This window comes from Stegostoma tigrinum, chromosome 10, assembly GCF_030684315.1.
Source record: "Stegostoma tigrinum isolate sSteTig4 chromosome 10, sSteTig4.hap1, whole genome shotgun sequence".
Taxonomy (NCBI): Eukaryota; Metazoa; Chordata; class Chondrichthyes; order Orectolobiformes; family Stegostomatidae; genus Stegostoma; species Stegostoma tigrinum.
The window spans coordinates 87,318,329-87,345,272 of record NC_081363.1 but is presented as its reverse complement, the minus strand read 5'-3'; the positions used below and the strand labels follow the sequence as shown (position 1 = coordinate 87,345,272).

Here is a 26,944-nt window from a genome sequence, read left to right as displayed (position 1 = left end):
CCACATATCCCCCCTCCTCTGTCCCATCGTAATAACCAGGAGTAGGACTGGTACCGGATGCCTGCCTGTGGGCTAACTGGGACACTTAATTGGACAATTAACACTCATTTGAGGGCATTCTGTCAAGGAAATTAAATGGGAGAGGACCACATCACGCAGCAGGCAGTTTTCTGTTTTTGAGCAGGAGAGAAGCTGAACTAACTGGTTTTCTGGGCCCATCACAGGGCTCCCCACCACAGGATAATTCTTCTCTCTTCCCTGTTCTCACTTCCAATGCCTTCGTAAACTCCAGTCCCTAACCTTCATCCACATTGCTAATCCCAAATGCTTTCAAACTTCTGATTCTTCACTGAATGCCTCCACATGCCCCAAGTGCAGTTCTGGCCACTGCTCATGATGGTGCTGCAGGCACTTGACAGCTGCCTACTTCTGATGGGCTGATAGCTGCCTCAGGTTGAAATTTGTGCGCTTGAGGTTTGAAGATCCCACCTCCTATCTACATTAATTACCTGCAGAACAGACATTCTTCCTGAGGGCTGGGATCCCTTTCAACCTTTGGGAGTGGTGGCAGGAGCATGGGAATCATGGTGTTTCATATGTTAGCTCAAAGTTTCACATCAGAGACATCTTGTCAGAACTATGAATCGTTGTATATGTCATTAATTTTAACATGATCAAAGGAGAAAGGATGAGAAAAATAATGGAAAAGAAACTTTGTGAAAGATAGAAGACAGGAGGACTTAAATGAAAGTAATGAGACAAGTTAGAAAAAAGTGTCTGAAGAGGTTATAAATGGCAGAAAATTTAGCACCTGTCATTCAAAGGCAGGAACAAGCCGAAGATTAGTTAAATTAAAATTTCCAAAGATAAAATCAGGACAATTGTTCCTGAGGTTATGGCTCAAAATTTTTGAACTTAATATTGAGCTAAGAAGGCTGTCAAGACCCTGATTAGCAGATAAGGTTTCTGTTTCTCAAACTTACTGAGTTCATTGGAAATCTGTAGCAGCTGGAAGGCAGCCTGGCAGTAAGGTGGAGAATTAAAATATCAGATAACTACAAGCTCAGGGTAGCATGGTGGCTCAGTGGTTAGCATTGCTGCCTCACAGCACCAGGGACCTGTATTTGATTCCAGCCTCAAGATACTGTCTGTATGGAGTTTGCACGTTCTCCCAGTGTCTGTGTTTTTCTGCTGGGTACTCCAGTTTCCTCCACAGTCCAATGATGTGCAAATTAGGTGAATCGGCCATGCTAAATTGCCTATAGTGTTCAGAGATGTGTAGATTAGGTGCATTAAAAATAGATATGCAGGGTGAGAGGAATGGTTCTGGGTGGGATGCTGTTTGGAGAGTTGTTGTGGACTTGTTGGGCTGAACAGCCTATTTCCACACTGGGAGTATTCTATTCTATCTGCAGTTGACTTCCCTACTGTATTGTGAACAGCAAATATAGTTTGCTAAATTGAAAGCAATATACATGTTTTATTGCTTTTCTGCTTCACCTGGAAGGAAAGCTTGGGCCTTTGGATGGTGAAAAGAGAGGAGATTAAAGGGCAGCTTTTGGACTTCCTGTGCTTGCGTGGAGACATGTGAGAAAGGGATCAGACTTTGGGAGGTATTTAGGAGTCGGCTGCAAAGATAAACAGAGTTAACTTTTCAAGCCCAATATCAATCTTCTTTGGGGACTGGAGAAAGAGTAGTCTGGCTACAAGAGCAGGTCAGAAGCTGGAAATTCTACATTAAGTAATTCAATTCCTAAAATTCAAAAGCATTTTGTTTATATTCCAGATTTTCAACATCTGCAACAATTTGCTTTAAATTTAGTATGTATGGCTGGTTCACCTCAGCTTCTGGAGAGGGACATGACAGATGTTGAGGTTAGGGATAGATGTTTACTTACTCTAGGTCATGTTGGCATAAGGAGGGAGGAAATGTTGGGTATCCTAAAAGACATTAAGGTGGACAAGTCCCCAGGTCCGGATGGGATCTATCCCAGGTTGGTGAGGGAAGTGAGAGAGGAAATAGCTGGGGCCTTAACAGATATCTTTGCAGCATCCTTAAATAGGGGTGAGGTCCCGGAGGACTGGAGAATTGCTAATGTTGTCGCCTTTTTAAGAAGAGTAGCAAGGATAATCCAGGTAATTATCGACTGGTGAGCCTGTCATCAGTGGTAGGACAGCTGCTGGAGAAGATACTGAGGGGTAGGATCTATTCCCATTTGGAAGAAAATAGGCTTATCAGTGATAGGCAACATGGTTTTGTGCAGGGAAAGTCATGTCTGACAAACTTAATGGAATTCTTTGAGGACGTGATGAGGGAATAGCTGTAGATGTCATATCAGTACCTGGTGCTATGATGTTGTGGCCATAACAGAGACATGGGTTTCTCAGGGGCAGGAATGGTTGCTGGATGTTCCAGGGTTTAGAGCATTTAAAAAGAATAGGGAGGGGGGAAAAAGAGGAGGGGGTGTAGCACTACTAATCAGAGAGGGTATCACAGCTACAGAAGCTTCCATTGTCGAGGAAGATCTGCCTACCGAGTCAGTGTGGGTGGAAATTAGGAACAGCACGGGAGTAGTCACCTCGTTAGGGGTTTACTACAGGCCCCCCAATAGCAGTAGGGAGATTGAAGAAAGTATAGGTCGGCAGATTTTGGACAAGTGTGGACGTAGTAGGGTTGTTGTAATGGGTGACTTTAACTTTCCCAATATCGATTGGAACCTCCTTCGAGCAGAAGATTTGAATGGAGCTGTTTTTGTAAGGCGTGTTCAGGAGGGTTTCCTAACTCAGTACGTTGACAGGCCGACGAGGGGAGAGGCCATTCTAGACTTGGTGCTCGGAAACGAGCCGGGGCAGGTATCAGATCTTGTGGTGGGAGAGCATTTTGGTGATAGTGACCATAACTGCCTCACATTCTACATAGCTATGCAGAAGGAGAAGATTAGGCAAAATGGGAGGATATTTAATTGGGGAAGAGGAAACGATGATGCGATTAGACACGAGTTAGGAAGCATGGACTGGGAGCAGTTGTTCCATGGTAAGGGAACTATCGAAATGTGGAGACTGTTTAAGGAACAGTTGTTGCGCGTGATGAATAAATATGTCCCTCTGAGACAGGCAAGAAGGGGTAAGATAAAGGAACCTTGGATGACAAGAGCGGTGGAGCTTCTCGTCAAAAGGAAGAAGGTAGCTTACATAAGGTGGAGGAAGCTAGGGTCAAGCTCAGCTCTAGAGGATTACAGGCAGGCGAGGAAAGAGCTCAAAAATGGTTTGAAGAGAGCCAGGAGGGGGCACGAGAAAGGCTTGGCAGAACGGATTAGGGAGAATACAAAGGCATTTTACACTTGTGAGAAATAAGAGAATGGTTAAAGAAAGATCAGGGATAGCATAGGGAACTTGTGTGTGGAGTCTGAGGAGGTAGGGGAAGCCGTTAATGAGTTTTTTGCTTCTGTCTTTACGAAAGAAACGAACTTCGTAGTGAATGAAACCTTTGAAGAGCAGGTGTGCATGCTGGAATGGATAGAGATAGAGGAAGCTGATGTGCTGAAAATTTTGTCAAACATTAAGATTGACAAGTTGCCAGGCCCGGACCAGATTTGTCCTCGGCTGCTTTGGGAAACGAGAAATGCAATTGCTTTGCCACTTGCGAGGATCTTTGCATCCTCGCTCTCCACTGGAGTCGTACCTGAGGACTGGAGAGAGGGAAATGTAATTCCTCTCTTCAAGAAAGAAAATAGGGAAATCCCCAGCAATTACAGACCAGTAAGTCTCACGTCTGTCGTCTGCAAGGTGTTAGAAAGGATTCTGAGGGATAGGATTTATGACCATCTGGAAGAGCATGTCTTGATTAAAAGCAGTCAACACGGCTTTGTGAGGGGCAGGTCATGCCTCACAAACCTTATCGAGTTCTTTGAGGATATGACTAGAAAAGTTGATGAGGGTTGAGCTGTGGATGTGGTGTATATGGACTTCAGCAAGGCATTTGATGAGGTTCCCCATGGTAGGCTCATTCAGAAGGTCAGGAGGAATGGGATACAGGGGAACTTAGCTGTCTGGATACAGAATTGGCTGGCCAACAGAAGACAGCGAGTGGTAGTAGAAGGAAAATATTCTGCCTGGAAGTCAGTGGTGAGTCGTGTTCCACAAGGCTCTGTCCTTGGGCCTCTACTGTTTGTAATTTTTATTAATGACTTGGATGAGGGGATTGAAGGATGGGTCAGCAAGTTTGCAGACGACACGAAGGTTGGAGGTGTCGTTGACAGTATAGAGGGCTTTTATAGGCTGCAGCGGGACATTGACAGGATGCAGAGATGGGCTAAGAGGTGGCAGATGGAGTTCAACCTGGATAAATGCGAGGTGATGCATTTTGGAAGGTCGAATTTGAAAGCTGAGTACAGGATTAAGGATAGGATTCTTGGCAGTGTGGAGGAACAGAGGGATCTTGGTGTGCAGATACATAGATCCCTTAAAATGGCCACCCAAGTGGACAGGGTTGTTAAGAAAGCATATGGTGTTTTGGCTTTCATTAACAGGGGGATTGAGTTTAAGAGTCGTGAGATCTTGTTGCAGCTCTATAAAACTTTGGTTAGACCACACTTGGAATACTGCGTCCAGTTCTGGTCGCCGTATTATAGGAAAGATGTGGATGCTTTGGAGAGGGTTCAGAGGAGGTTTACCAGGATGCTGCCTGGACTGGCGGGCTTATCTTATGAAGAGAGGTTGACTGAGCTTGGACTCTTTTCATTGGAGAAAAGGAGGAGGAGAGGGGACCTATCTGAGGTATACAAGATAATGAGAGGCATAGATAGAGTTGATAGCCAGAGACTATTTCCCAGGGCAGAAATGGCTAACACGAGGGGTCATAGTTTTAAGCTGGTTGGAGGAGAGTATAGAGCGGATGTCAGAGGCAGGTTCTTTACACAGAGAGTTGTAAGAGCACGGAATGCGTTGCCAGCAGCAGTTGTGGAAGCAAGGTCATTGGGGACATTTAAGAGACTGCTGGACATTCATATGGTCACAGAAATTTGAAAGTGCATACATGAGCATCAATGGTCGGCACAACATCGTGGGCTGAAGGGTCTGTTCTGTGCTGTACTGTTCTATGTTCTATTTATATGGACTTCAGTAAGGCATTTGATAAGGTTCCCCATGGCAGGCTGATGGAGAAAGTGAAGTCGCATGGGGTCCAGGGTGTGCTAGCGAGATGGATAAAAGAAGCTGGCTAGGTAACAGGAGACAGAGAGTAGTAGTGGAAGGGAATTTCTCAAATTGGAGTCCTGTGACCAGTGGTATTCCACTGGGATCTGTGCTGGGACCACTGTTGTTTGTGATATATGTAAATGATTTGGAGGAAGGTGTAGGTGCTCTGATCAGCACGTTTGTAGATGACACTAAGATTGGTGGAGTAGCAGATAGTGAAGGGGACTGCCCTGAACTCAGACCATTGATCTTCAGTATTAAGAAGGAGGCGGTGTTGGGTGTCTTGGAAAATGTTAAGGTAGAAAAGCCCCCAGAGTCTGATAGGATTTATCATAAAAACTGAAAGAGACAAGGGAGGAGATTGGGGCATTAACAGAGGTCCGTGTATCCTCTTTAGCCACTGATGCAGTCTCAGAAGACTGGCAAATAACCAGTGTTGTTCCTTTGTTTAAAAAGGGCAACAAGGAGCATCGGAGGCTGAGGGCTGGCCTTATAGAGGTTTATAAAATCATGAGGAGCATGGGATGAACTGCCAAGGTCTTTTCCCAGGCATGGGGCAGTCCAAAACTAGGTTTAAGATGAAAGGGGAAAGACTTAAAAGGAACCTGAAAGGCACCTTTTTCACAGAGGCTGGTGTGTGTATGGAATGAATTGCCAAAGGAAGTAGTGGAGGCTGATACAATTACGACGTTTAAAAGGCATCTGGATGGGTATACGAATAGGACATTTTTTGGGGGATTTGGGCCACATGCTGGCAATTGGACTGGATTAATTTAGGATATCTGGTCAACATCGATGAATAGGACCAAAGGGTCTGTTTCCATGCTATTCAGATCTATGACTCTTGAGGTACCTCTCACTCCCCTACTCCCTGTTGTCCCTCACTATTTCTCTCCATGCTTCTCCATCCCCTTCTTTTCAAATAGCTCCCCTATCCCTTTCTCCCACACATTGTGATACTCTCCTCTTTTCTATCCCCTACCTCTCAATTTCCTGTCTCCCCAGTTTTTTTTTGATTCCTTACAGTGTGGAAACAGGCCCTTCAGCCAACAAGTCCACACCGCCCCTTGAAGCATCCCACCCAGATCCATCCCACCATAACCCACACATCCCTGAACACTATGGGCAATTTAGCATGGCCAATTCACCTAGCCTGCACATCTTTGGACTGTGAGAGGAAACCGGAGGACCCGGAGGAAACCCACGCAGACACGGGGAGAATGTGCAAACTCCACACAGACGGTCGCCCGAGGCTGGAATCGAACCTTAACCACTGAGCCACTGTGCCGCCCACTCGACTCCGTGCTCCTCCAACTGTTTCCTGCCACCACATCTCGCTTTATCTATATCCCACATCTCCTCGACCTTACGATCTGTCTTTTCCCATCTCTTGATCTCTTTCTCTTCCCCCTCCTCTTTCTTTTTGCCTGCCTCTCTGTCTCTTTCCACCTCCCGCTGTAGGTTGATCCCTCTCCTCTCCCCTGCCTCTCGGTCCTTTTCCTTGTCCCCCACCGCTCAACCCCTTTCCTCGTGCTCCCCTGCCAACCTCTCGATCCCTTTCCTCATGCCCCCCTGCCAACCTCTCAATCCCTTTCCTCATGCCCCCTGCCACTCGACGCCTTTCCTTGCCCTCACCCCTTGATCCCTTTCCTTGGGGACCCCCCACCTCTCGGCCCCTTTCCTCGCATCCCCCCTACCTCTCGATCCTCTTCCTCGCCATCCCCCCACCTCTTGATCATTTCCCTCACCCTCCTGCCACTCAATCCCTTTCCTTGTCCCGCCTCACGAACCCTTTCCGCAAACAACCCACCCCCCCCCCCCCCGCCTGTCCCCTGATCATTCTCCCCTTGCTCACTCACTGCAGTCCAGTCACTCGCTTGCTGTCCCTACCCCCACTTTCTGTTGGCTGCTCTCCTCTATCATTGTCTCCAGCTCCTCTTTGCTCTCTTTATCTCTCTTGTTGTCATATTTAAAATCAGTCATAACCCATTGGAACTTCTCAACTCTGGAAGCTGGTACTGGGGGATGAATTGACAGTAAAGGACTTTTCACCAGGAGGCTGAGCTTCTTTTATTTTATGACCTTACATGCTGGTGGCTGACTATTCCCTGGCTTGAAATGCCAGAAAGAGTATCATTCTCCTCAATTTGCTCCTGTTTTTGTTAATGTGCCCTCTGTTGGCCAAACTGCGTGCATGTTTTTAACTCACCGGACCATTGGCCGTGTATTTTTATTGTTCAGAAGTAATAGTTATTGTAGTAGTGGGAATCCCTTGTATCCTGATAAACTCTATTTTAAGCAGCCTCATGTTGTAGTCAAAGGCAGTGTAGCCTTTCAGCAGCATTACTTTAGCCATATGTTCGGATTTGAAAAACAGCCAGCCCAGCTGTTAGTTGTGGGTAAGAGGAAAACTATGATTTATGCATTTTGGTATGTGAGTGTATTTCAGTTTATTGGGAGCAGTGCCAGCATTTCAGACTTTATAAGGGTTATACTCCTATTATCTATATTTCACGTAACCAGAATGTCCTGGTCTATCCTTTTAATGTGATTTGTGAAAGGGTGTACTTTTAAATCTGAAACCTGAATGGAAACGCATTTTGTTGTGTGTGACAGTGTCCTATGGCAGTCGGGGAGTGACCTCGTCTGTGCTGTTTAAACTGATGTAATGCTACAAAGGCAGGGAATTTTATTAGAACAATCTGCATACCTCAAAATGGCACTTCATCGGAAGTTTGTTTGATTCCACATGGTGGTTCAGTGGTTAGCACTGCTGCCTCACAGCGCCAGGGACCCAGGTTTGATTCCAGCCTTGGGCGACTGTCTGTGTGGAATTTGCACATTCTCCCTGTGTCTGCGTGGGTTTCCTCCGGGTGCTCTGGTTTCATCCCACAGTCCAAAGATGTGCAGGATAGGTGGATTGGTCATGCTAAATTGCCCATAGTGCCCAGGTTAGGTTACGTGGGTTGGACATGGGAAATGCAAGGGTAGGAGAATGGGTCTGGGTGGGATGCTGTTCGGAGGGGCAGTATGTACTAGTTGGGCTGAATGGTCTGTTTCCACGCTGTAGGGATCCTATGATTTTATGAAGATTCTCAATTATTTCCTAGACTGAAAAATAACAGCAGTTCCTTAAACCAAATACAGTGTCAAAAACAGAACAAAAAGAAAATATTCCTTACTCCTGGCAAATGAGGAAGAAAAATCTGAAAAAGAGGGGGAAAAAAGCTTTTCAGATCATTTGAGGGATTTCCCCCAAAACCCCACCATCCCAACCAAAGGTTCCTGCTGCCTGCTTGCTTAGGATAGTCTTATGGAGCAATCCATGCAGTGTACTCTTTCAGTATGGGTCACCATGCTTCTACCAGCAGCAAAGATCATGGTTATTTTTTTCTTTGTGCTAAGGTTAGTATCTCTGTTTCTTATATGTCTTGAAATTTACAAACCAGCAATTCAAGCATGGTGTTGCATTATCATACCTAGGAAGTTTAATGACTTTGACCACAGTGATTGTAAGTTGATCATCAAAGCAAGATTATAGACTCAGATGTAAAGCATGGAAACAGACCCCTCGGCCCAACTTGTCCATGCTGACCTGATATCCTAAATTGATCCTGTCCCAATTTCCATCGTTGGACCCATATCCAGTTCAACACATCCTATTCATATACCTATTCAGCTGTCTTTTGAATGTTGTAATTGTATCAGCCTCTACCGCCACCTCTTGTAGCTCATTCCACGTACACCACCTTCTGAGTGTAAAAGTTGTCCCTTAGGTCCTTTTTAAATCCTATCCCTCTCACCTTAAACCTATGTCCTCCAGTTTGGAACTCCCCCACTCTAGGGAAAAATCCTTACTATTCACCCTATCCATTTCCCACATGATTTCATAAACTTCTATAAGGCCACCCTGCAGCTTCCAACACAGGGAAAATAGCCCCAGCCTATTCAGTGTCTCCCTATAGCTCAAACCCTCCAACCTTGGCAACATCTTTGTGAATCTTTTCTGAAACCTTCCAAGTTTCACAACATCTTTCCTACAGCAGGGAGACCAGGACTGAATGCAGTGTTCCAAATGTGGCCTGTTCAATACCCTGTACAGCTGCAACATGACCTCCCAACTCCTATGCTCAAGGCACTGATCAATAGAGGCAAACATACCAAACACCTTCTTCACTACCCTGTCTACCCGAGACCCCACTTTCAAGGAACTAATGAACTTGCACTGCAAGGTCTTTTTGCTTGACAACATTCTCAAGGATCTTACCACTAAGTATATAAGTCCCGTCCTGATTGGCCCTACCAAAATGTAGCTCCTCACACTTATCTAAATTAAACTCCGTCTGCCACTTTTGGCCCACCAGCCCACCTGAACACAGTCCTGTTGTACCCTGAGGTAACTTTTCTTCGTTATCCACCTTACCATCAATATTGGTGTTATCTGCAAACTTACTAACCATACCACCTATACTCATATCCAGATCATTTAAATAAATGACAAAAAGCAGTGGACCCAGCATCTATCTTTGTGGCTCACCACTGGTCACAGGCCTCCAGTCCGTAAAGCAACCCACCACCACCATCCTCTATTTCTTACCTTCGAGCCCATTATTTATCCAAATGGCTAGTTGTCTTTTCACTTGTTTGGCACCACTTCTGCACACATTAAGTTGCTCCATCTCTGATGCTGAGAAGCACAGTGTGTACTACCTACAAGACGCACTGCAGGAATTCACCAAGGCTTCTTACATAGCAGCTTCCAAACACATGACCTCCATCATCTAGAAGGACAAGGGGAGCAGATACATGGGAACACCATACTCAGCATCCTTCAAGCCACTCACCATCCTGGTATAGAAATAGATCACCATGCCTTCACCATTGCTGGATCAGAATCTTGGAACTCTTCTCTCATGACAATGTGGGATTATCCACGACACTGGTTCAAGAAGGCAGCTCACCATCAAGGGCAAAGGGGGATTGGATTCAAATGTTGGCTTATACAGCAACACCAATATCTTGTCAATGAATAAGAAAAGGAAAATTTACGTCCAATAATGTCATAAATTAAATTTGAATGGGTATAACTATCATGTCACCACCAGGATTAATTCTTGTAATTACTCATCAAATTGATTCAATTTAACTCACCTGTACTATTAGAAGTCACACAACACAAGGTTATAATCCAAATTGTATTTGAAATTACAGGCTTGAGGACCACCGAACAAAGGAGCAGTGCGTTGAAAGCTTGTGATTTCAAATAAACCCGTGGGCTATAACCTCGTGTCATATGACTTCTGACTTTATCCATCCTAGTCCAATACCAGCACCTCTTAATATTTATATTGTAAAGATGCCTGCCAGTAACTATGCTATATCAGTGACAGAGCAGTGGGTTTCTGGGCATTCAGCCCTTGGCCAGTTTTGAGTGGGATGCCCACATTTAGCTGCTCCTTCAGCAGCATCTCCAAAACATCTGTTTTGATGTCCTCAATTTAGCTGTGTTCTGAACAATTGGAATGAATGTGCTGCAGCTTGAAAATTCCAATGATCATATTTCTCTTTTAAGAGAAAGAAAAACCTATCAGCTAGAGGCAGGAGTAGGCAATTCAGCCCCTCAAGCCTGTTCCACCATTTGTTGCAGTCGTGGCTGACGAGTTTTGAGAAGATTTGTAGCTCAGGTTGAGTTTGTGGATGTGTTTGCTTGCTGAGCTGGAAGGTTAGTTTTCAGACATTTTGTCACTTTTTTTTATTTGAAAAAATATACTTTATTCATAGAATGTACAAAAAAAACATTTATACACCTACCCAGTCAAGCAAGCCGCTCCGGGTTAGCCGGGGGTACGTACACCAACTAAAGGCAAAAACAAAACAAAGAAGAAGAAAAAAACAAAGCAAAGAAAATACCCTGGCAGTCGTCTCCCCGCACAGTCCCCGTTGGCCCCCTGACCAGTTGGGGAAGGCGCCAGCTGGGCCCAGTTACCAGATAGGGCCCTATTTTCTATTCTGGACAAGGGGTTTCACACGGTGGTCTTTCCCCACCGCGCCTTGGCAGTGGCTGCCCCAAGCTTTAGTGCGTCTCTCAGCGCGTGGTCCTGGACCTTGGAGTGCGCCAGTCTGCAACACTCGGTCGGGGTCAGTTCTTTCTGCTGGCAGACCAGCAAGTTGCAGGCAGACCAAAGAGCATCTTTCACCGCATTGATGGTCCTCCAGGCGCAGTTGATGTTGGTCTCGGTGTGCGTTCCGGGAGACAGCCCGTATAGCACGGAGTCCCGTGTCACGGAGCTGCTGGGGACGAACCTCGACAAATACCACTGCATCCCCCTCCAGACCTCCTGCGCACAGGCCCACTCCAGAGGGAGGTGATCGACAGTCTCGTCCCCCCTGCAGCCGCCTTGAGGGCAGCGTGCAGTGGCACAGAGATTCCGGGCATGCATAAAGGATCTCACTGCTTGGCTGGCAGTGAGAGGGGCTCTGCCAATGTCCTTGTGCTTGTTTGAAAGTTCTGGCGATGAGGCATTCTGCCAAACGACTTTGGCAGTCTGCGTGGGGAACCACACGACGGGATCCACCCTCTCCTTTTCCCGAAGGGTCTCGAGGATACTACGTGCTGACCACTGCCTGACGGCATTGTGGTCAAAGGTGTTTCCCTTCAAAAAATTTCTCCACAAAGGACAGGTGGTACGGAATGGTCCAACTACTCGGAGCATTCCGTGGCAACGAGGCCAGGCCCATCCTTCGCAACACCGGGGACAGGTAGAACCTCAGTAAGTAGTGACACTTAGTGTTTGCGTACTGAGGATCTATGCACAGCTTGATGCAGCCGCACACAAAGGTAGCCATCAGGGCGAGGGTGGCGTTCGGTACGCCCTTTCCCCCATTTTCCAGGTCTTTGTACATGGTATCCCTGTGGACCTGGTCCATCTTCGACCCACAAATGAAGTGGAAGATGGCCCGGGTGACCGCAGCGGCGCAGGTCCAGGGAATAGACCAGGCCTGCGCCACATACAACAGTACCAAAAGCTCCTCGCACCTGACAACCAGGTTCTTACCCGTGAGGGAGAGGGACCGGAGCGTCCACCTGCCCAGCTTCTCCTTCAGTTTGGTGATACGCTCCTCCCAAGTCTTAGTGCACGCCCCAGCTCCACCGAACCAAACACCCAGCACCTTCAGGTAGTCTGTCCTGACGGTGAAGGGGATGAAGGAGCGGTCGTCCCAGTTCCCGAAGAACATGACCTCGCTCTTACCCCTATTGACTTTGGCACCCGAGGCCAGTTCAAACTGGCCGCAGATGTCCAACAGCCTACTCACCGACCGACGATCGGTGCAGAAGACGGCGACATCGTCCATGTACAGGGAGGTCTTGACCTGAAGGCCTCCGCTGCCTGGGATAGTCACGCCCTTCAGGCTCACGTCCTTCCTGATGGATGCGGCGAAGGGCTCCACACAGCACATGAACAAGGCAGGAGAGAGCGGGCAGCCCTGCCTGACTCCAGATCTGACGGGAAAACTGTCCGATTCCCACCTGTTGATCGAAACTACGCTAACGATGTTGGCGTAGAGCAGCCGGATCCAATTGTGGATGCCCTCCCCGAACCCCAATTTGGAGAGGACGTCCCTCATGTCAGCATGAGAGATCCTGTCGAAGGCCTTCTCCTGGTCCAAGCTGACGAGGCAGGTGTCCACCCGCCTGTCCTGCACGTAGGCAATCGTATCCCTGATGAGCGCAAGGCTCTCAGCGATCTTCCTGCCCGGCACAACACAGGTTTGGTCAGGGTGAATCACCGACTCCAGGACAGACCTGACCCGGTTGGCTATGACCTTGGCCAGGATTTTGTAGTCCACGTTCAATAGTGAAATGGGACGCCAATTCTTAATTTCTTCCCCCTCCCCCTTCCTCTTGTAAATGAGGGTGATGATGCCCTTCCTCATGGACTTGCACATTTGCCCTGCCTGAAGTGCACTATTGTACACCTCCAGCAGGTCCTGGCCGACCAGGTCCCACAGAGCGGAATACAGCTCGACTGGTAAGCCGTTGGTCCCGGGAATCTTATTCCTCTCCAAGGACTTGAGGGCTCTGGTCAGCTCGTCCAGGGATATCGGCCGGTCCAGCCACTCCCTCGTGCCATCGTCTAAGACCTCCGTGATAGACGACAGGAACGACTCGGAGGCCGTGCTGTCCGTGGGCTTCGCGTCGTACAGTTCGGTATAGAAGGATCTGCTGATCCTCAAAATGTCGGGCCGAGACGACATCACCGAGCCGTCGTCCTCCTTCAGTCAGCTAAGCACAGAAGCTGTCTTTGTGCACCTTCTGAAAGAAGAAACTCAAGCACGTCTCGTCCTGCTCCACGGAGCGGACCCTGGACCGGAAGATTATCCTGGAAGCCTCCGCGGCGAAGAGCGAGGCTTGCTGGCTCCTCACCTCGTGGAGGTCCTCTGTGACATCGACCCCCATCAACTGCAGAAGGAGCAGGTTCTGCACCCTTTTCTGGAGTTCGCGACAGCTTTCCCCGCCTCTCTGTCGCCTTCCAAACACCGTTGAGGACAAAGAACCTCTTGATGTTCTCCTTCACCATCTCCCACCAGTCACCCGGAGACTCAAAGAGGGGTTTCACGGTTCTCCAACCAGCGTACTCCCTCTTAAGCTCCTCGACGTTCTCTGGGGTCAACAGAGTCGTGTTGAGCTTCCATGTCCCCTTGCCGGCCTGCTGGTCATTCTGTAAGTGACAGTTGGCCAGCAGGAGGCAGTGGTCAGAGAAGAACACCGGCTCGACGCCAGTGGACCTGACCGAGAACGCCCGTGACACAAACAGGAAGTCTATCCTTGAGCGGATAGACCCGTCTGGCCGCCACCAGGGGTATCTCCGCTGCGCTCCGTCTGCAGGGGTGCTGAAGACATCGAGCAGCTTGGTGTCCTGCACTGTGCCCATCAGGAATCTGGACGTGATGTCTAGTTGACTCCCCCCACCAGCTGTCCCCATGCCGGATCTTCCATTTGCGTCGATGATGTAGTTGAAGTCTCCGCCTAGGATGACCAGCCTGGATGTAGCCAGCAGGGGTGGAAGCTGCTGCAGGACGCCAACCCGCTCACTCTGTACCGCTGGGGCGTACACGTTGATCAGCCTCAGGGGAGCGATCCTGTAGGTGACATCAGCCACTAGGAGGCGCTTCCCCCCCACCACCTCCTGAACTTGAGAGGTGGTGAAGTTGCGCCCCCGCAGCAGAATAGCCAGGCCCTAGAAGCGACAGTCATTACCCCCCGACCAGATCGAAGGCCCACAGGTCCAGGCGCCGGACCATTTCCCGTACCTGCCGAGGTGCGGTATCCCGCACTCCTCCAGAAACAGGAGTTCTGCCTTGACGGTGGTCAGGTAGGCCAACGTGGACACACATCTTGTGGTGGACTTGACGCTGCGCACATTAATGCTCGCAACTCGTACCCCCATTGCGGGCAGTGACCGCAGTACCCTCCCCAAGTCCAAGGTCCAGCCCCTCCATCTATCCCTTCATGCCTATTGCCCGGGCTAACTGCTGGACGCTCTCCGGGCTGAGGAAACCGTCCGTGTTGCCTTCCGGGTGGCATCCCCCTGTCGGAGGTACGGAGGCAGGAGAGTCCGGCTCTGGGCCAGGCTGGGGACACGCTGTTTCCTCCTTGCCGCCTGAAAGTTCCGGGGGGCCCTCCAGGGCCCCAGCAGCACATGGCTGGGTGTCGGAGGGAGCCTCAGGATGCCTCCCGTCACCTGGAAGTGTGGTGCTGCTTTCCCTCTCCCTTGAGATCTTTAGCTTCTGCTTTGGGTGGGCCTCCTCCGAATCTCTCTCGTCAGAGGAGCTCTTATAGCCCCCCTGTAGCTGCCTCTTCCCGCCTGATGGTTGCAGTGCCTGGGCCCGCCGGCGCGCCTTCCTCCTCGCTTTCTGGACTGTCGTCCACTCCCCTGGGTCACCTGTTGCCTCCTCCATCGACTCCGGGTTGTCGGGGGAAGCGGAGCCTGCAGGGGTGCTTTGCTGGCTTCGGGTCCATCCTGTGGGGCTGGGTCCTCCTGCACATTAGTGGGGTCCTTGCAGGGCTCTGGTGCCTTCCTCTCCTCCGGGGTGGGGGGAGTGGCTTGCCCCACATTGCCCTTGCCAGCGACCTGGGCGTAGGTGGTCCCCCGCCGCGGGCATGCCCTATAGAGGTGGCCCGCTTCCCCACAAAGGTTGCAGCTTTTTTCTTGTGGGCAATCCTTTGCAAGGTGTGCCTTCTCCCTGCAGATGGTGGCTTTTCAGTCGGCCGCCACGTGACCTGACTTTAGGTTGCCCTGCATAGGTCAGGTAGCCCTTGCTCCCGCCAATCGCGAAGCTGGACAGTGGGTGTATGATGTTCCCGTCCGCGCCCGTCCTCAGCGTCACCTTGACCTGCCTCTTACTGGTCCAGATCCCGGAGGGGCCCATGATGTTGGTTAGGTCCCCTTCCACTTTCACGTACCTTCCAAGGAAGGTCAGGACGTCAACTGCTGGCACATGCAGGTTGTACGTGTATACAGTCACCATACGGCTCCTCTGCACCGGCATCACGAACAGCGGGACAGCGGTCAATACAGAGAGGGGGCCCTCACCTCCTTTCTCCTTGAAAACCTCCAGGAAGCGCTTGCAAAGCTTGGCACTCCTGAAGGTTACATCGCAGAAACCTCCTCCAGGGAAATCCTGCAGGCAGTAAATGTCCGCAGCAGTGAACCCACAACAGTCCAACAGGACCCTCTTCACGAAGAAGGTGCGGTCCACAGGTGCACCTTCATTCACCTTCTTCACGGAAACGTGGATGGTGTTCCGGACCCCCTGACCTGGGGCACGAGCACTCGCCGCAGCCATCGTTGCAGGTTGGCTGCTCCCCGAACCAGCGTTAGGCCGAAGCCAGCATTAAGATCCACCGGTTGCTAGGGTGCACAGCCAACCCGATGTGTTCCTTCCATCTCCAACACAGTTGTGCTCTCCTCTTCTCGGTCCACAAAAGAGTGGGTCTTTATTTTGTTCCGGATGTAAGCTGGTTCACTGTGCGGGCAGGTTCGTTCCCAGATGTTTCGTCACCATTCTAGGGAGCATCAACAGTGAGCCTCTGATGAAGCGCTGGTGTTATGTCCCGCTTTCTATTTATCTGTTTAGGTTTCCTTGGGTTGGTGATGTCATTTCCTGTATTTTTTCTCAGAGGATGGTAGATTGGCTCCAAATCAATGTGTTTGTTGATGGAGTTCCGGTTGGAATGTCGTGCTTCTAGGAGTTCTCGTGCATGTCTTTGTTTGGCTTGTCCAAGGATGGATGTGTTGTCCCAATCAAAGTGGCGTCCTTCCTCATTTGTATGTAAGGTTTTATCTCACCCTCACTTGCTCATCCTACCCGTCTTCCATAATCCTTCAACCGTCTATGAAATAAAAATTTTGCTTATAACCCTTAAATGTGCTCAGTGTTCTATCATCTACCATATTCTCGGGTAGTGAATACTTTTGTACTCTAGAGTATATTGGTCTAAACTGCTCAATCTCTCCTCATAAGACAAATCCCTCACCTTTAAAGTCCCCCTTTGAACTGCCTCCAAAACAACTGTAACCTTCTCTAATGACTTTTCCAGTTGTAGCAACACTGCTGTGCTTACATTCTAAATATATTCTATTCCTTTTCCAATAAATGGGTGGCATGGTGGCTCAGTGGTTAGCTCTGCTGCCTCACAGTACCAGGGACCCAGGTTCGGGCAACTGTCTGGAGTTTGCACCTTCTCCCCATGTCTGTGTGGATTTCCTCCAGGTACTCCAGTTTCCACCCACAGTCCAAAGATGTGCAGGTTAGCTGGATGGCCATGTTAAATTGCCAATAGTGTTCAGGGATGTGTAGCTTAAGTGGGTTATAGGAAGATAGGTCTGGGTGGGATGCTTCAAGGGTTGGTGTGGACTTGTTGAACTGAAGGGTCTGTTTCCACACTGTAGGAATTCAATGATGATTCAGATTTGATGATGATTCAATGATGAAATGCCAATATTCTGTTTGCCTTCCTTTATTACCTGCTGTACCTGCATACTAATTTTCTGTGATTCATGCACTAAGACACCCAGATCCCTCTGCACTGAAACACTCTAAAGTTTCTCTCCATTTGGTAGTAAGTTGTCTTTCTATTCCTCTGACTAAAGTGGATGACTTCACACTTATCTACATTAAACTTCATCTGCCAAATTTTGGGCCAGTCATCTAACCTATCCATAACCATGTGTAAATTTCTTACTACTTTATGTCAACTTGCTGCCCCAATTATTTTAGAGTCATCTGCAAATTTGACTGTAGAATTTTCTATCTCTGCATGCAAGTCATTAACATAGTTTATAATTAGTTCAGGCCCCGAGAACTGAACCCTGTGGCACCCAAGTAATTACATCTTTCCAACCGGAAAAAAATCCCATTCAACTTGACCCAATTTTCCAATTGACAGGTCATTTGCTATATTCCCACTGCATGCTTAGATTGTGCTAAGATCCCACTGTAATAATGCAGCAAGGCAAATTTTCCCTCACGGTGACTGATTTATTTTTCGTTCTGTCTTCCTGCATCCACATATGTCTGCACAGACACAAAATATTCTTACGTTTGGAAAGTTGGGGCTCCAGTGACACATTCCACATAACTGAGTGCACTTTAATTGTTTTTACTACGCAACCTTAGGAGCCGTTCTGAGTCATTGCAATGTTTGTCAGCTCTATGCATGTAATGAACAGGAACCTCTTGACTTTAAACAACAGGAAAGCATCCTTTAAAAGAAACTTGCCATGAAATTGTGGGACACATAAGGGGTTTACCTATCTAGTACTGTTAAAGTCAGATATCGTATTAAACAGATTCCAACTTTGCATTTCCATATACTCAAACAAGATACCAAGTCAGAAGCCTTACTAGTTTTAATAGTTCTTTATATGGTCAGAGAAAATTTTACTTGACTGGCTGATGCAATCACACAAACAGTGCTACTGGAATCAAGCCAGCTATTATCAGCAAACAGGAGATTGAGTTTTGGAACAAGCCACATTTGACATCTGTGCACGGATATTAAGTCATCCTGTTGAGGGCAGGAAGTAGCTAATTAGTTCATTGTTCCCAGAAATAAGACTTGACATAATCTTGAGCTGATGGTTTTCTCAAGCAGATTTTAATTTTTCTGAGCGATGTATTTAACAGCGTAGAATTATGTAACAACTCTACCTTTCAGTTTTGTGACATAAATGTAAATCTCTCACTTATAATAAGTTTAGGAGAATGGCCTTTTAATGGGCACACCAGTTTTGGCGATTGGCAAAACAGTTAAAGATGACAAGAATCTGGAATACACTGCTTGACTGCACCGGCTCAGTGGGTCGAAGGGCTTCATTCTAGAGCGAAGACAAATGAGAGAGCAAAATGCCTGAAACTATCATTTGTTTTTGAATCCATTATTCTTAGCCAAGAATGTGATGAAAGTCTGTGCCAATATAACTCTGAAACGTTCCATCTTGTGATATGAAAGAAAAAATGCTGGTTTGTTGGTCCCTTCAGTTTCCTCTTCCTCTTTTTTTTAAGATTCCCTATAGAGTGGAAACAGGCCCTTCAGCCCAACAAGTCCACACTGACCTTCAGAGCATCCCACCCAGACCCATCCCCCTATAACCCACACGCCCCTGAACACTACGGGCAATTTAGCATGGCCAATCCACCTAGCCTGGACATCTTTGGACTGTGGGAGGAAACCAGAGCACCTGGAGGAAACCCATGCAGGCACGGGGAGAATGTGCCAACTCCACGCAGACAGTCGCCCGAGGTTGGAATCAAACCTGGGTCCCTGGTGCTGTGAGGCAGCAGTGCTAACCACTGAGCCACCATGCCGCCCCTATCTTATCTTCAAGGAGGCCCTGCTATTGCTTGGTGTACAAATAGAATCAGAGATAAAGACTATTGGCTTCATGTTGCCTGTCATCACTTTGCAATTCAGAATGGCAGACAGTGCCGGTAAATCTAAGCTGGAAACAGAATGGTAAATGAATTATAAAAGCATGTAATATGGATTGATTGTCTGGATTCACAATCCCTGCCACGTTTACTGTTTTGTTGCTCTCATAGACTTTAAGTGGTGATATTTAATATTTCCACAGGATTATCTCAGCACTTGGTATCAGACTACAAGCAACTTGTTGAGCTTTTGGAGGAAGGGAATTCAAACAGGTAGTGATTTTCATGTGACTTTACCTCTGGCTTAGAGTTTGGTGTAAATTTTCTCTAAATGATTAGTTTGTAGGATTTTTCATACTGTTTGATTTTTAATTCACTGTGTAAGCCAGCATTTTTTAAAATTTCTGTTATTTGTATCAAAGAGCAACTTAGCAGCAATATCTGATTATATAATGGTACAACTCAGATACAGGCTCTGAAAATCATGCTTTTTGTGTTGGCTCTTTTGATTCTAAAGGCTCTCCAAATGTTTTCCCTTCAAATATTGGTAAACAGTTCGAAAACTTGATATTGGATTTGCATCCAACTTCAGAGAGCAGATTTCAGATTGTCACAACTTGATGAGTAGAAGAAACAAAAAACAAGAAACAGAAATTGCTGGAGAAACTCAGCAAGTCTGGCAGCATCTGCAGAGAGAAAGCAGAGTTAATGTTTTGGATACAGTGACTTTTCTTCAGAACAGGCTTTAGTTTCTGCGGAAATTTAAATTTTTGTTTCAGATTTTCAGCATCCACAGATCTTTGGTTTTTTTCATCTGTCCTCTGGTCTTTTGTCCCTTATCTTAAACCACTATCCTCTGGTTGAAGAGTGGTTTGTCTCTATCTACACTGCTTCATGACTTTGACCACTCCAATTAATTCTTAAGGATAAAGGGCATTAGCGTAACTGGATTTTGTTTCCGCTTTCTCAGGGGCTCTCCCTTTGAATACTTTCTTGATGCCCTTTCCAAACTGCGAAGCGCTTTGTTAACTTTGTTTCAATTTCATCCCTTCCATCACCTTCAAATAGTGCACTGGCAGCCCTTCTATTCCCTTCAATATATCTGTTTCTGTTTCTCAGGATAGGCTACAAAATAACATCCACTATGAGTCCACTGAGTTTCACCATTATCTAGGCTGCATTTGCACCGATCTATCTTTTTTAAGACCTGTTCTCCCATTTTCTTTTCTGTCACCTTCTAATGTGTCTTCCATTCTCTTCAATGTCGTATTCCTCTCCAACTCTGATTGAAAAGCACCTCAATCATATCTGTTCTATTTTAAGTATATTAGCTGAGCTGATGGTGCACTGTTGATCTATAATTGTAGTTGCCTATCATCATAAAAGTTTTCCTGGTATCGGTGGGCTATGGGCCAGATTTTCAGATCCACTGAGTTTTGAACAGATGCAGGCACCATTTTGAGAATTAAACTAGTGAGCTAGTTTACATTTTAGACTGTGTTTGCATGAAATTTGAAATTAGGAAAATGACAAATCAGAGTAGTCTGGCATATGCTCTCATGTCTGATATGGGAGAGGCAGAAGTTTTTTTTTAAACAAATGGTGGAAAATGTTCAGACAAAAGCCAAATGCTTTGTGTGCTGGTGACCTGAAGTAAAAACAGAAAGCATTTGAGAAATTCAGCAGGTTTGGCAGCATCTGTGGAAACAGAAAACAGAGTTAAAATTCACAGTCCATTCAGACTCTTATCGAAACTATTCCAGACAAGAAGTCTGACATCCACACTTCGTATGGCCAGCATGTGATTATAGACTCACTCTTAACTGCCTTTTGAAATGACTTTGCAAACCACCCAGTTGTATCTAACTCGCTATGAAGATGAAAGAAAGAATTCAAACCATTGGGCCATTGGGCATTGACATAGACATTGGAGATGGTGAATACAGCTCTCATCGATTCTGCAAAAGTCCTCCTTCCTAACTGTCTGACAGACTTAGTCAAGCAACAGCCTGACAGAGTAACACTGGTGGAATCATATCTTACAAGCAATGTCTCAGGCTACACCATCATCAACCCTGGATATGTCTTGTCCTGCTGACACTTGGGAGGGAGTACAGAGTCATACAGCACAGAAACCAACACTTTGATCCAACCTGTCCATGCTGGCCATCTGGAGGAGCAGCGGGATCTTGGTGTTCAAGTGCATAGCTCCCTCAGAGTTGCCACCCAAATGGTTAAGGTGTTAAGAAAGCATATGGTGTTTTGGCTTTCATTAACAGGGGGATCGAGTTTAAGAGCCGTGAGGTTATGCTGCAGCTCTACAAAACCCTGGTGAGACCACACTTGGAATATTGTGTCCAGTTCTGGTCACCCTATTATAGGAAAGATGTGGAGGCTTTGGAGAGGGTGCAAAGGAGGTTTACCAGGATACTGCCTGGACTGGAGGGCTTGTCTTACGAGGAGAGGTTGACTGAGCTCAAACTTTCCTCTCTGGAGAGGAGGAGGAAGAGAGGTGACCTGATCGAGGTGTACAAGGTAATGGGAGGCATCGATAGAGTCGATAGCCAGAGACTTTTCCCCAGGGCAAGATTGACTGCCACAAGAGGTCATAGTTTTAAGGTGTTAGGAGGAAGGTATAGAGGAGACGTCAGAGGGAGGTTCTTCACCCAGACAGTTGTGAGCGCATGGAATACTTTGCCAGTGGTAGTCGTGGAAGCAGAGTCATTAGTGACATTTAAGCAACTGCTGGACATGCACATGGACAGCAGTGAATTGAGAGGAATGTAAATTAGGTTATTTTATTTTTGGATTAGCATTATTCCACGGCACAACATCGTGCGCCGAAGGGCCTGTACTGTGCTGTACTTTTCTATGTTCTATGTTCTATAATCCCAAGCTAAACTCGTTCCCCCTTCCTTTGGCTTGGCCCACATTCCTACAAACGTTTTTTAGTCATGTTTTTATCCAAATGTCTTTTAAAAGTTGTAACTGTGCCGTATCCACCACTCCTTGAAATTCATTCCACACAAACCACTGTCTGTGTAAAAAAAAAAATTCCCCTTCGTGTCTTTTAGAAATCTTTCTCCTCTCACTTTAAAAATATGCACCCATAGTCTTGAAATCACCCACTCTAGGGGAAGGACACCTGTCATTCATTTATCTATATCCCTCATGATTTTATAAACCTCTACAGGTCACCTGTCAACCTCCTAAAGTCCGGTGATAACAGTCTCGGCCTATTCAGCCTCTCCCCATAACTCAAACCTACCATTCCTGGCAACATTCTGGTAAATCTCTTCTGAACCATCCCAATCTTAATAACATCCTTCCTATAACTGGGAGACCACAACCAGACACAGTACGACAGAAGAGGCCTCACTAACGTTCCATACAACTTCAATATAATGTCCTAAACTGAAAGGTGTGGCAATGAACGAAAACGTGCTTAATGCCATCTTAACCATCTTGTCTATATGTGAAGCCATCTTCAAAGAATTATGTACTTGAACCCCTATGTTTCTCTGTACTACAGCACTACCCAAGGCCCTACTTTTAATTGTTTGTTTCACCAAAATGCAATACCTCACATTTATCCAAATTAAACTCCATCTGTCACTTTTCAGCCATTGACCCAATTGATCAAGATTTCTTTGTAATCCTAGATAACTTTCACTGTCTACTATACCATCAATCTTGGTGCCATCCACAAATTTACAAACCATACCTTCTGTCTTTTCATGTGAATCATTTATACAAATGATAAACAAAAGTGACCCAGCACCGATCTCTGCAAACACTGCTGGTCTCAGGCCTTCAGCCCGAAAAACAACACTGCCATTCTGTTGAGTGGTCCTAGGGTCTTTAAAATTGACAGGTGTTACATGATTCTCACTCTTTTGCTGTCTCCTTTTCTCTCTTCCTGTCTGTCTCTCTTTCTGTCTCACACACACAGACGCACACAGCCTCCTTGACCCCACTGTCCGCCAGCAAAAGAAAATTGAGGATGACAAGTGCATAGAATCTATTCAGGTATAGGGACTTATTTTATGTCTCCAAAAGTGACTTAGTAGTATAAATACTGACTGATCTGGCCAACACCGAAAGGACTTCCTCAACTTGGTCAGCAGCAAGTGGTAATGGGAAAGTTTACTTGACTTTGTCCTCATCAACCATGCAGTCATAATCATATTGGCATGGATGACCATTGCACACTCATTGGTGATGAGGTCTGTGTTCACATTAAGGATATGCACCATCATGATGTCTGGCACTACCACAATGCTAAATGGGACAGTTTGAACAGAACTAGCAACTCAAAGCTGGGCATTCATGAGATGCTGTGGGCTGAAGTGTATTCAGCCACAATCTCTACCTGCATGGCCTGGAATTTACCGTTGTCATCAAACTGGGAAATCAAACAACTGCACCTCCCAGTCGCAAACCATTTCCACTCCCCCTCCCATTCTCTTGATGACATGTCCATCATGGGCCTCCTGCACTGCCACAATGATGCCACCCGAAGGTTGCAGGAACAGCAACTCATATTCCGCCTGGGAACCCTGCAGCCATATGGTATCAATGTGGACTTCACCAGTTTCAAAATCTCCCCTTCCCCCACTGCATCCCTAAACCAGCCCAGTTCATCCCCTCCCCCCACTGCACCACACAACCAGCCCAGCTCTTCCCCCCCACCCACTGCATCCCAAAACCAGTCCAACCTGTCTCTGCCTCCCTAACCGGTTCTTCCTCTCACCCATCCCTTCCTCCCACCCCCAGCCGCACCCCCAGCTACCTACTAACCTCATCCCACCTCCTTGACCTGTCCGTCTTCCCTGGACTGACCTATCCCCTCCCTACCTCCCCACCTACACCCTCTCCACCTATCTTCTTTGCTCTCCATCTTCGGTCCGCCTCCCCCTCTCTCCCTATTTATTCCAGTTCCCTCCCCCCATCCCCCTCTCTGATGAAGGGTCTAGGCCCGAAACGTCAGCTTTTGTGCTCCTGAGATGCTGCTTGGCCTGCTGTGTTCATCCAGCCTCACATTTTATTATCTTGGAATCTCCAGCATCTGCAGTTCCCATTATCTCTGGGAAATCAATCCTGGTTCAGTAAAGAATTCAGGATGACATGCCAGGACCAACACCAGACCCAACTCAAAATGGGGTGTTCACCTTGCATGCCAAACAGCATGAACATCAAGTTTTAGACAGAACTAAGTGATTCCATAATCATTGAATCAGGTCTAAGCTGTACAGTCTCTCCATAGCCAGTCGTGCATTATGTTCTTTTTTATTTATTCACGCAGTTTCATTTTCCCTACCTAGGCCAGCATTTATTGTCCATCTCAAATTTCCCAGAGTCTAGTTCAGATTCTGAAAGCATATGTGGGACAGACCAGATAAAGATGGCAGATTGCCTCCCCAGAGGGCAATCAGACGGGTTTTTACAACATTGTTAGTAGTTAAATGGATATCTTTAGATTCGCTTTTTATTCCAGATTTTTTAAATTCAAATTTTACCATCTGCCGATTTGGGATTTGAACTCATATCCCCAGAATGTTAGTCTACATTTCTGGATTGCAATCCCTGACATTACCATTACACCGCTGCCTTCCCCAACAATTAAAAAGCAAACAGGAAGTGGTGGGTCCACGAATATCCTCCTCCTCTACCATAATGGAACCCAACACAAGAGTGCTAAAGACAAAGCTAAAGTACTTGAATTGATCTTAAAGCAGAAGTACCAAGTGGATGATCCATGTGAGTGGTTCCTAGCATCACAGATGTCAGTTTTCAGCCAATTTGTTTCACCTCACGTGCTATCAAGATACGTTTGAAGACACTGGATACTGCAAGGCTATGGGCCTGAAAACATGCCAGCAACAACACTGAGGATTTGTGCTCTGGAATCTGCTGCATGCCTAACCAAGCTGTTCCAGTACAACTACAGCACTCTCATCTAGCCAGAAGTATATAAAATTGTCCAGGTATGTCCTTTGCACCACAATAGGATAAATCAAACAGACTGATTGCTGCCCTATCAGGCCACTCTCAATTTATTAGCAGATCGAAGGAAAGAGTCATCGATGGTGTTGTCAAGCAGCATTTACAAAGGATTAAAGTTTCACTGATTCTCTTTGGGTTCTGCCAGAACCACTCAGCTTCTGACTTCATTACAGCCTTGGTTCAAACATGACCAAAAGAACTGAATTCCAAAGGTGAGATGAGATTGAAGGCAATGTTTGACCGAATATAGCATCAAGGAACCCTAGCAGAACTGCGATCAATGGGAATCAAGGAAAACTGTCCGGTAGTCGGAGTCCATAGACCATAAGATGCAGGAGCAGAAGTAGGCCTCTTGGACCATTGAATCCATTCTGCCATTCAGTGAGGCCGTGGATGATCTAATAATTCTGAACTCCACTTTCCTGCTTTTTCCCTATGAGGATTGGTTCACATATTGTCTATCTCAGCCTTGAATATACCTAACAATAACCTCTACAGCCCTGTACAGTAAAGAATTCTACAGATTTTATATTTTCTGGGTGAAGAAATTTGTCTTCATCTCTGTCTGAATTGGATGTCCTTTAACCTGAGGTTATGTGGTTTCCGTAATGGCAAGTGATCTTTCCACACTTACAGAAACAATTCCTCCTAAGAATCTGGTATGTTTTAGTAAGATTATCTCTCATTCTTCTGAACTTCCAACAAGTAGAGGCCCAACATACTCTTCTCATGAGAAGATCAACATGAGCAACTTAGTGAACCTTTTTGGACTGATTTGAATGCCAGTATATCTTTTCTCAGCCAAGGTGACCAAAACTGTTCACAGTACTCCAGCTGTGGTCTGACTACTGTCTAACTAGCAAGACACCCCTATTCTTGTACTCCATTGTACTCTTCTTGCATCTGTCCACATCTCAGAGCATCTGTCCACATCTCAGAGCTTTGCAACCTCTCACCATTTAGATAATATGCTGCTTTTTTAAAATTCATTCTGACAAAATGGACAATTTCGCACTTTGCCACTTTGTACTCCATTTGCCAAATCCTTTGCCCACTCACTTAACAGTTGTAGGCTTCCTGTGTTCTTTTCACAACTTACTTTCTTGTCTTTCTTTGTGTTATGACTTGCATCCTAGGATCCTAAAAGATGTAGGTACAGTTATAGTGGATGCGTTGTTTTTAATTTTCCAAAAATCCTTGGGTTCTGGAGAAGTACCAGAGGATTGGAAATCTGCCAATGTGACATCGCAGCAGAAAGTAGGTAACTGTGCTAATTACCCTAACATGTATTGCTGGAAAATGTTAGAATCATTCATGAAGAACGTGATAGCGGCACATCTGGAAAATTACAATCAAGCAGATTCATAAATGCAACCATATCTGACTGAGCTTTTCGAGGAAGTCTCAACCAGAGTGAATAGAGGAGAATGGACAGAGATGTTGTATTTGGACTTTCATAGGGTGCTTGATGAGGTACCTGACAAAGGTTCAGTCATAAGAAAAGAGCCCTAGTATTAGAGTTGATATATTGGCATAGATAGGGAACGGCTAATGGGCAGGTGACATTGAATGAGAAAAGGGGTTCTTTTTCAGGTTGACAATCTGTGACCAGTGGGGCTCCACAGAAATCAGTGCTGGTCTGCAACTGCTTACAATGTATGTTGTTGACTTGGATGAAGGAAGCAAATAGGTAGCCAAATTTGCAAATAATATAAAAATATGCTGCAAGCCAAATTCTGAGAGACATCCAAACAATTTACAGAGAGATATTGATAGGTTAAATAAGTGGGGGAAAAAAGTTGCCAAA

General features: G+C 46.5%; 1 protein-coding gene across 1 annotated transcript in view; it reads left to right on the top strand.

Moving 5' to 3' along the window:
- Window positions 1-26,944, top strand: part of stard9 (StAR-related lipid transfer (START) domain containing 9) — a 383,628-nt gene that overhangs the window by 131,761 nt on the left and 224,923 nt on the right. Inside the window, exon 8 of the mRNA XM_059649369.1 lies at window positions 19,335-19,404. Within this exon, the coding sequence (XP_059505352.1) occupies window positions 19,335-19,404 (70 nt within the window). The remainder of the gene's footprint in view (window positions 1-19,334; window positions 19,405-26,944) is intronic.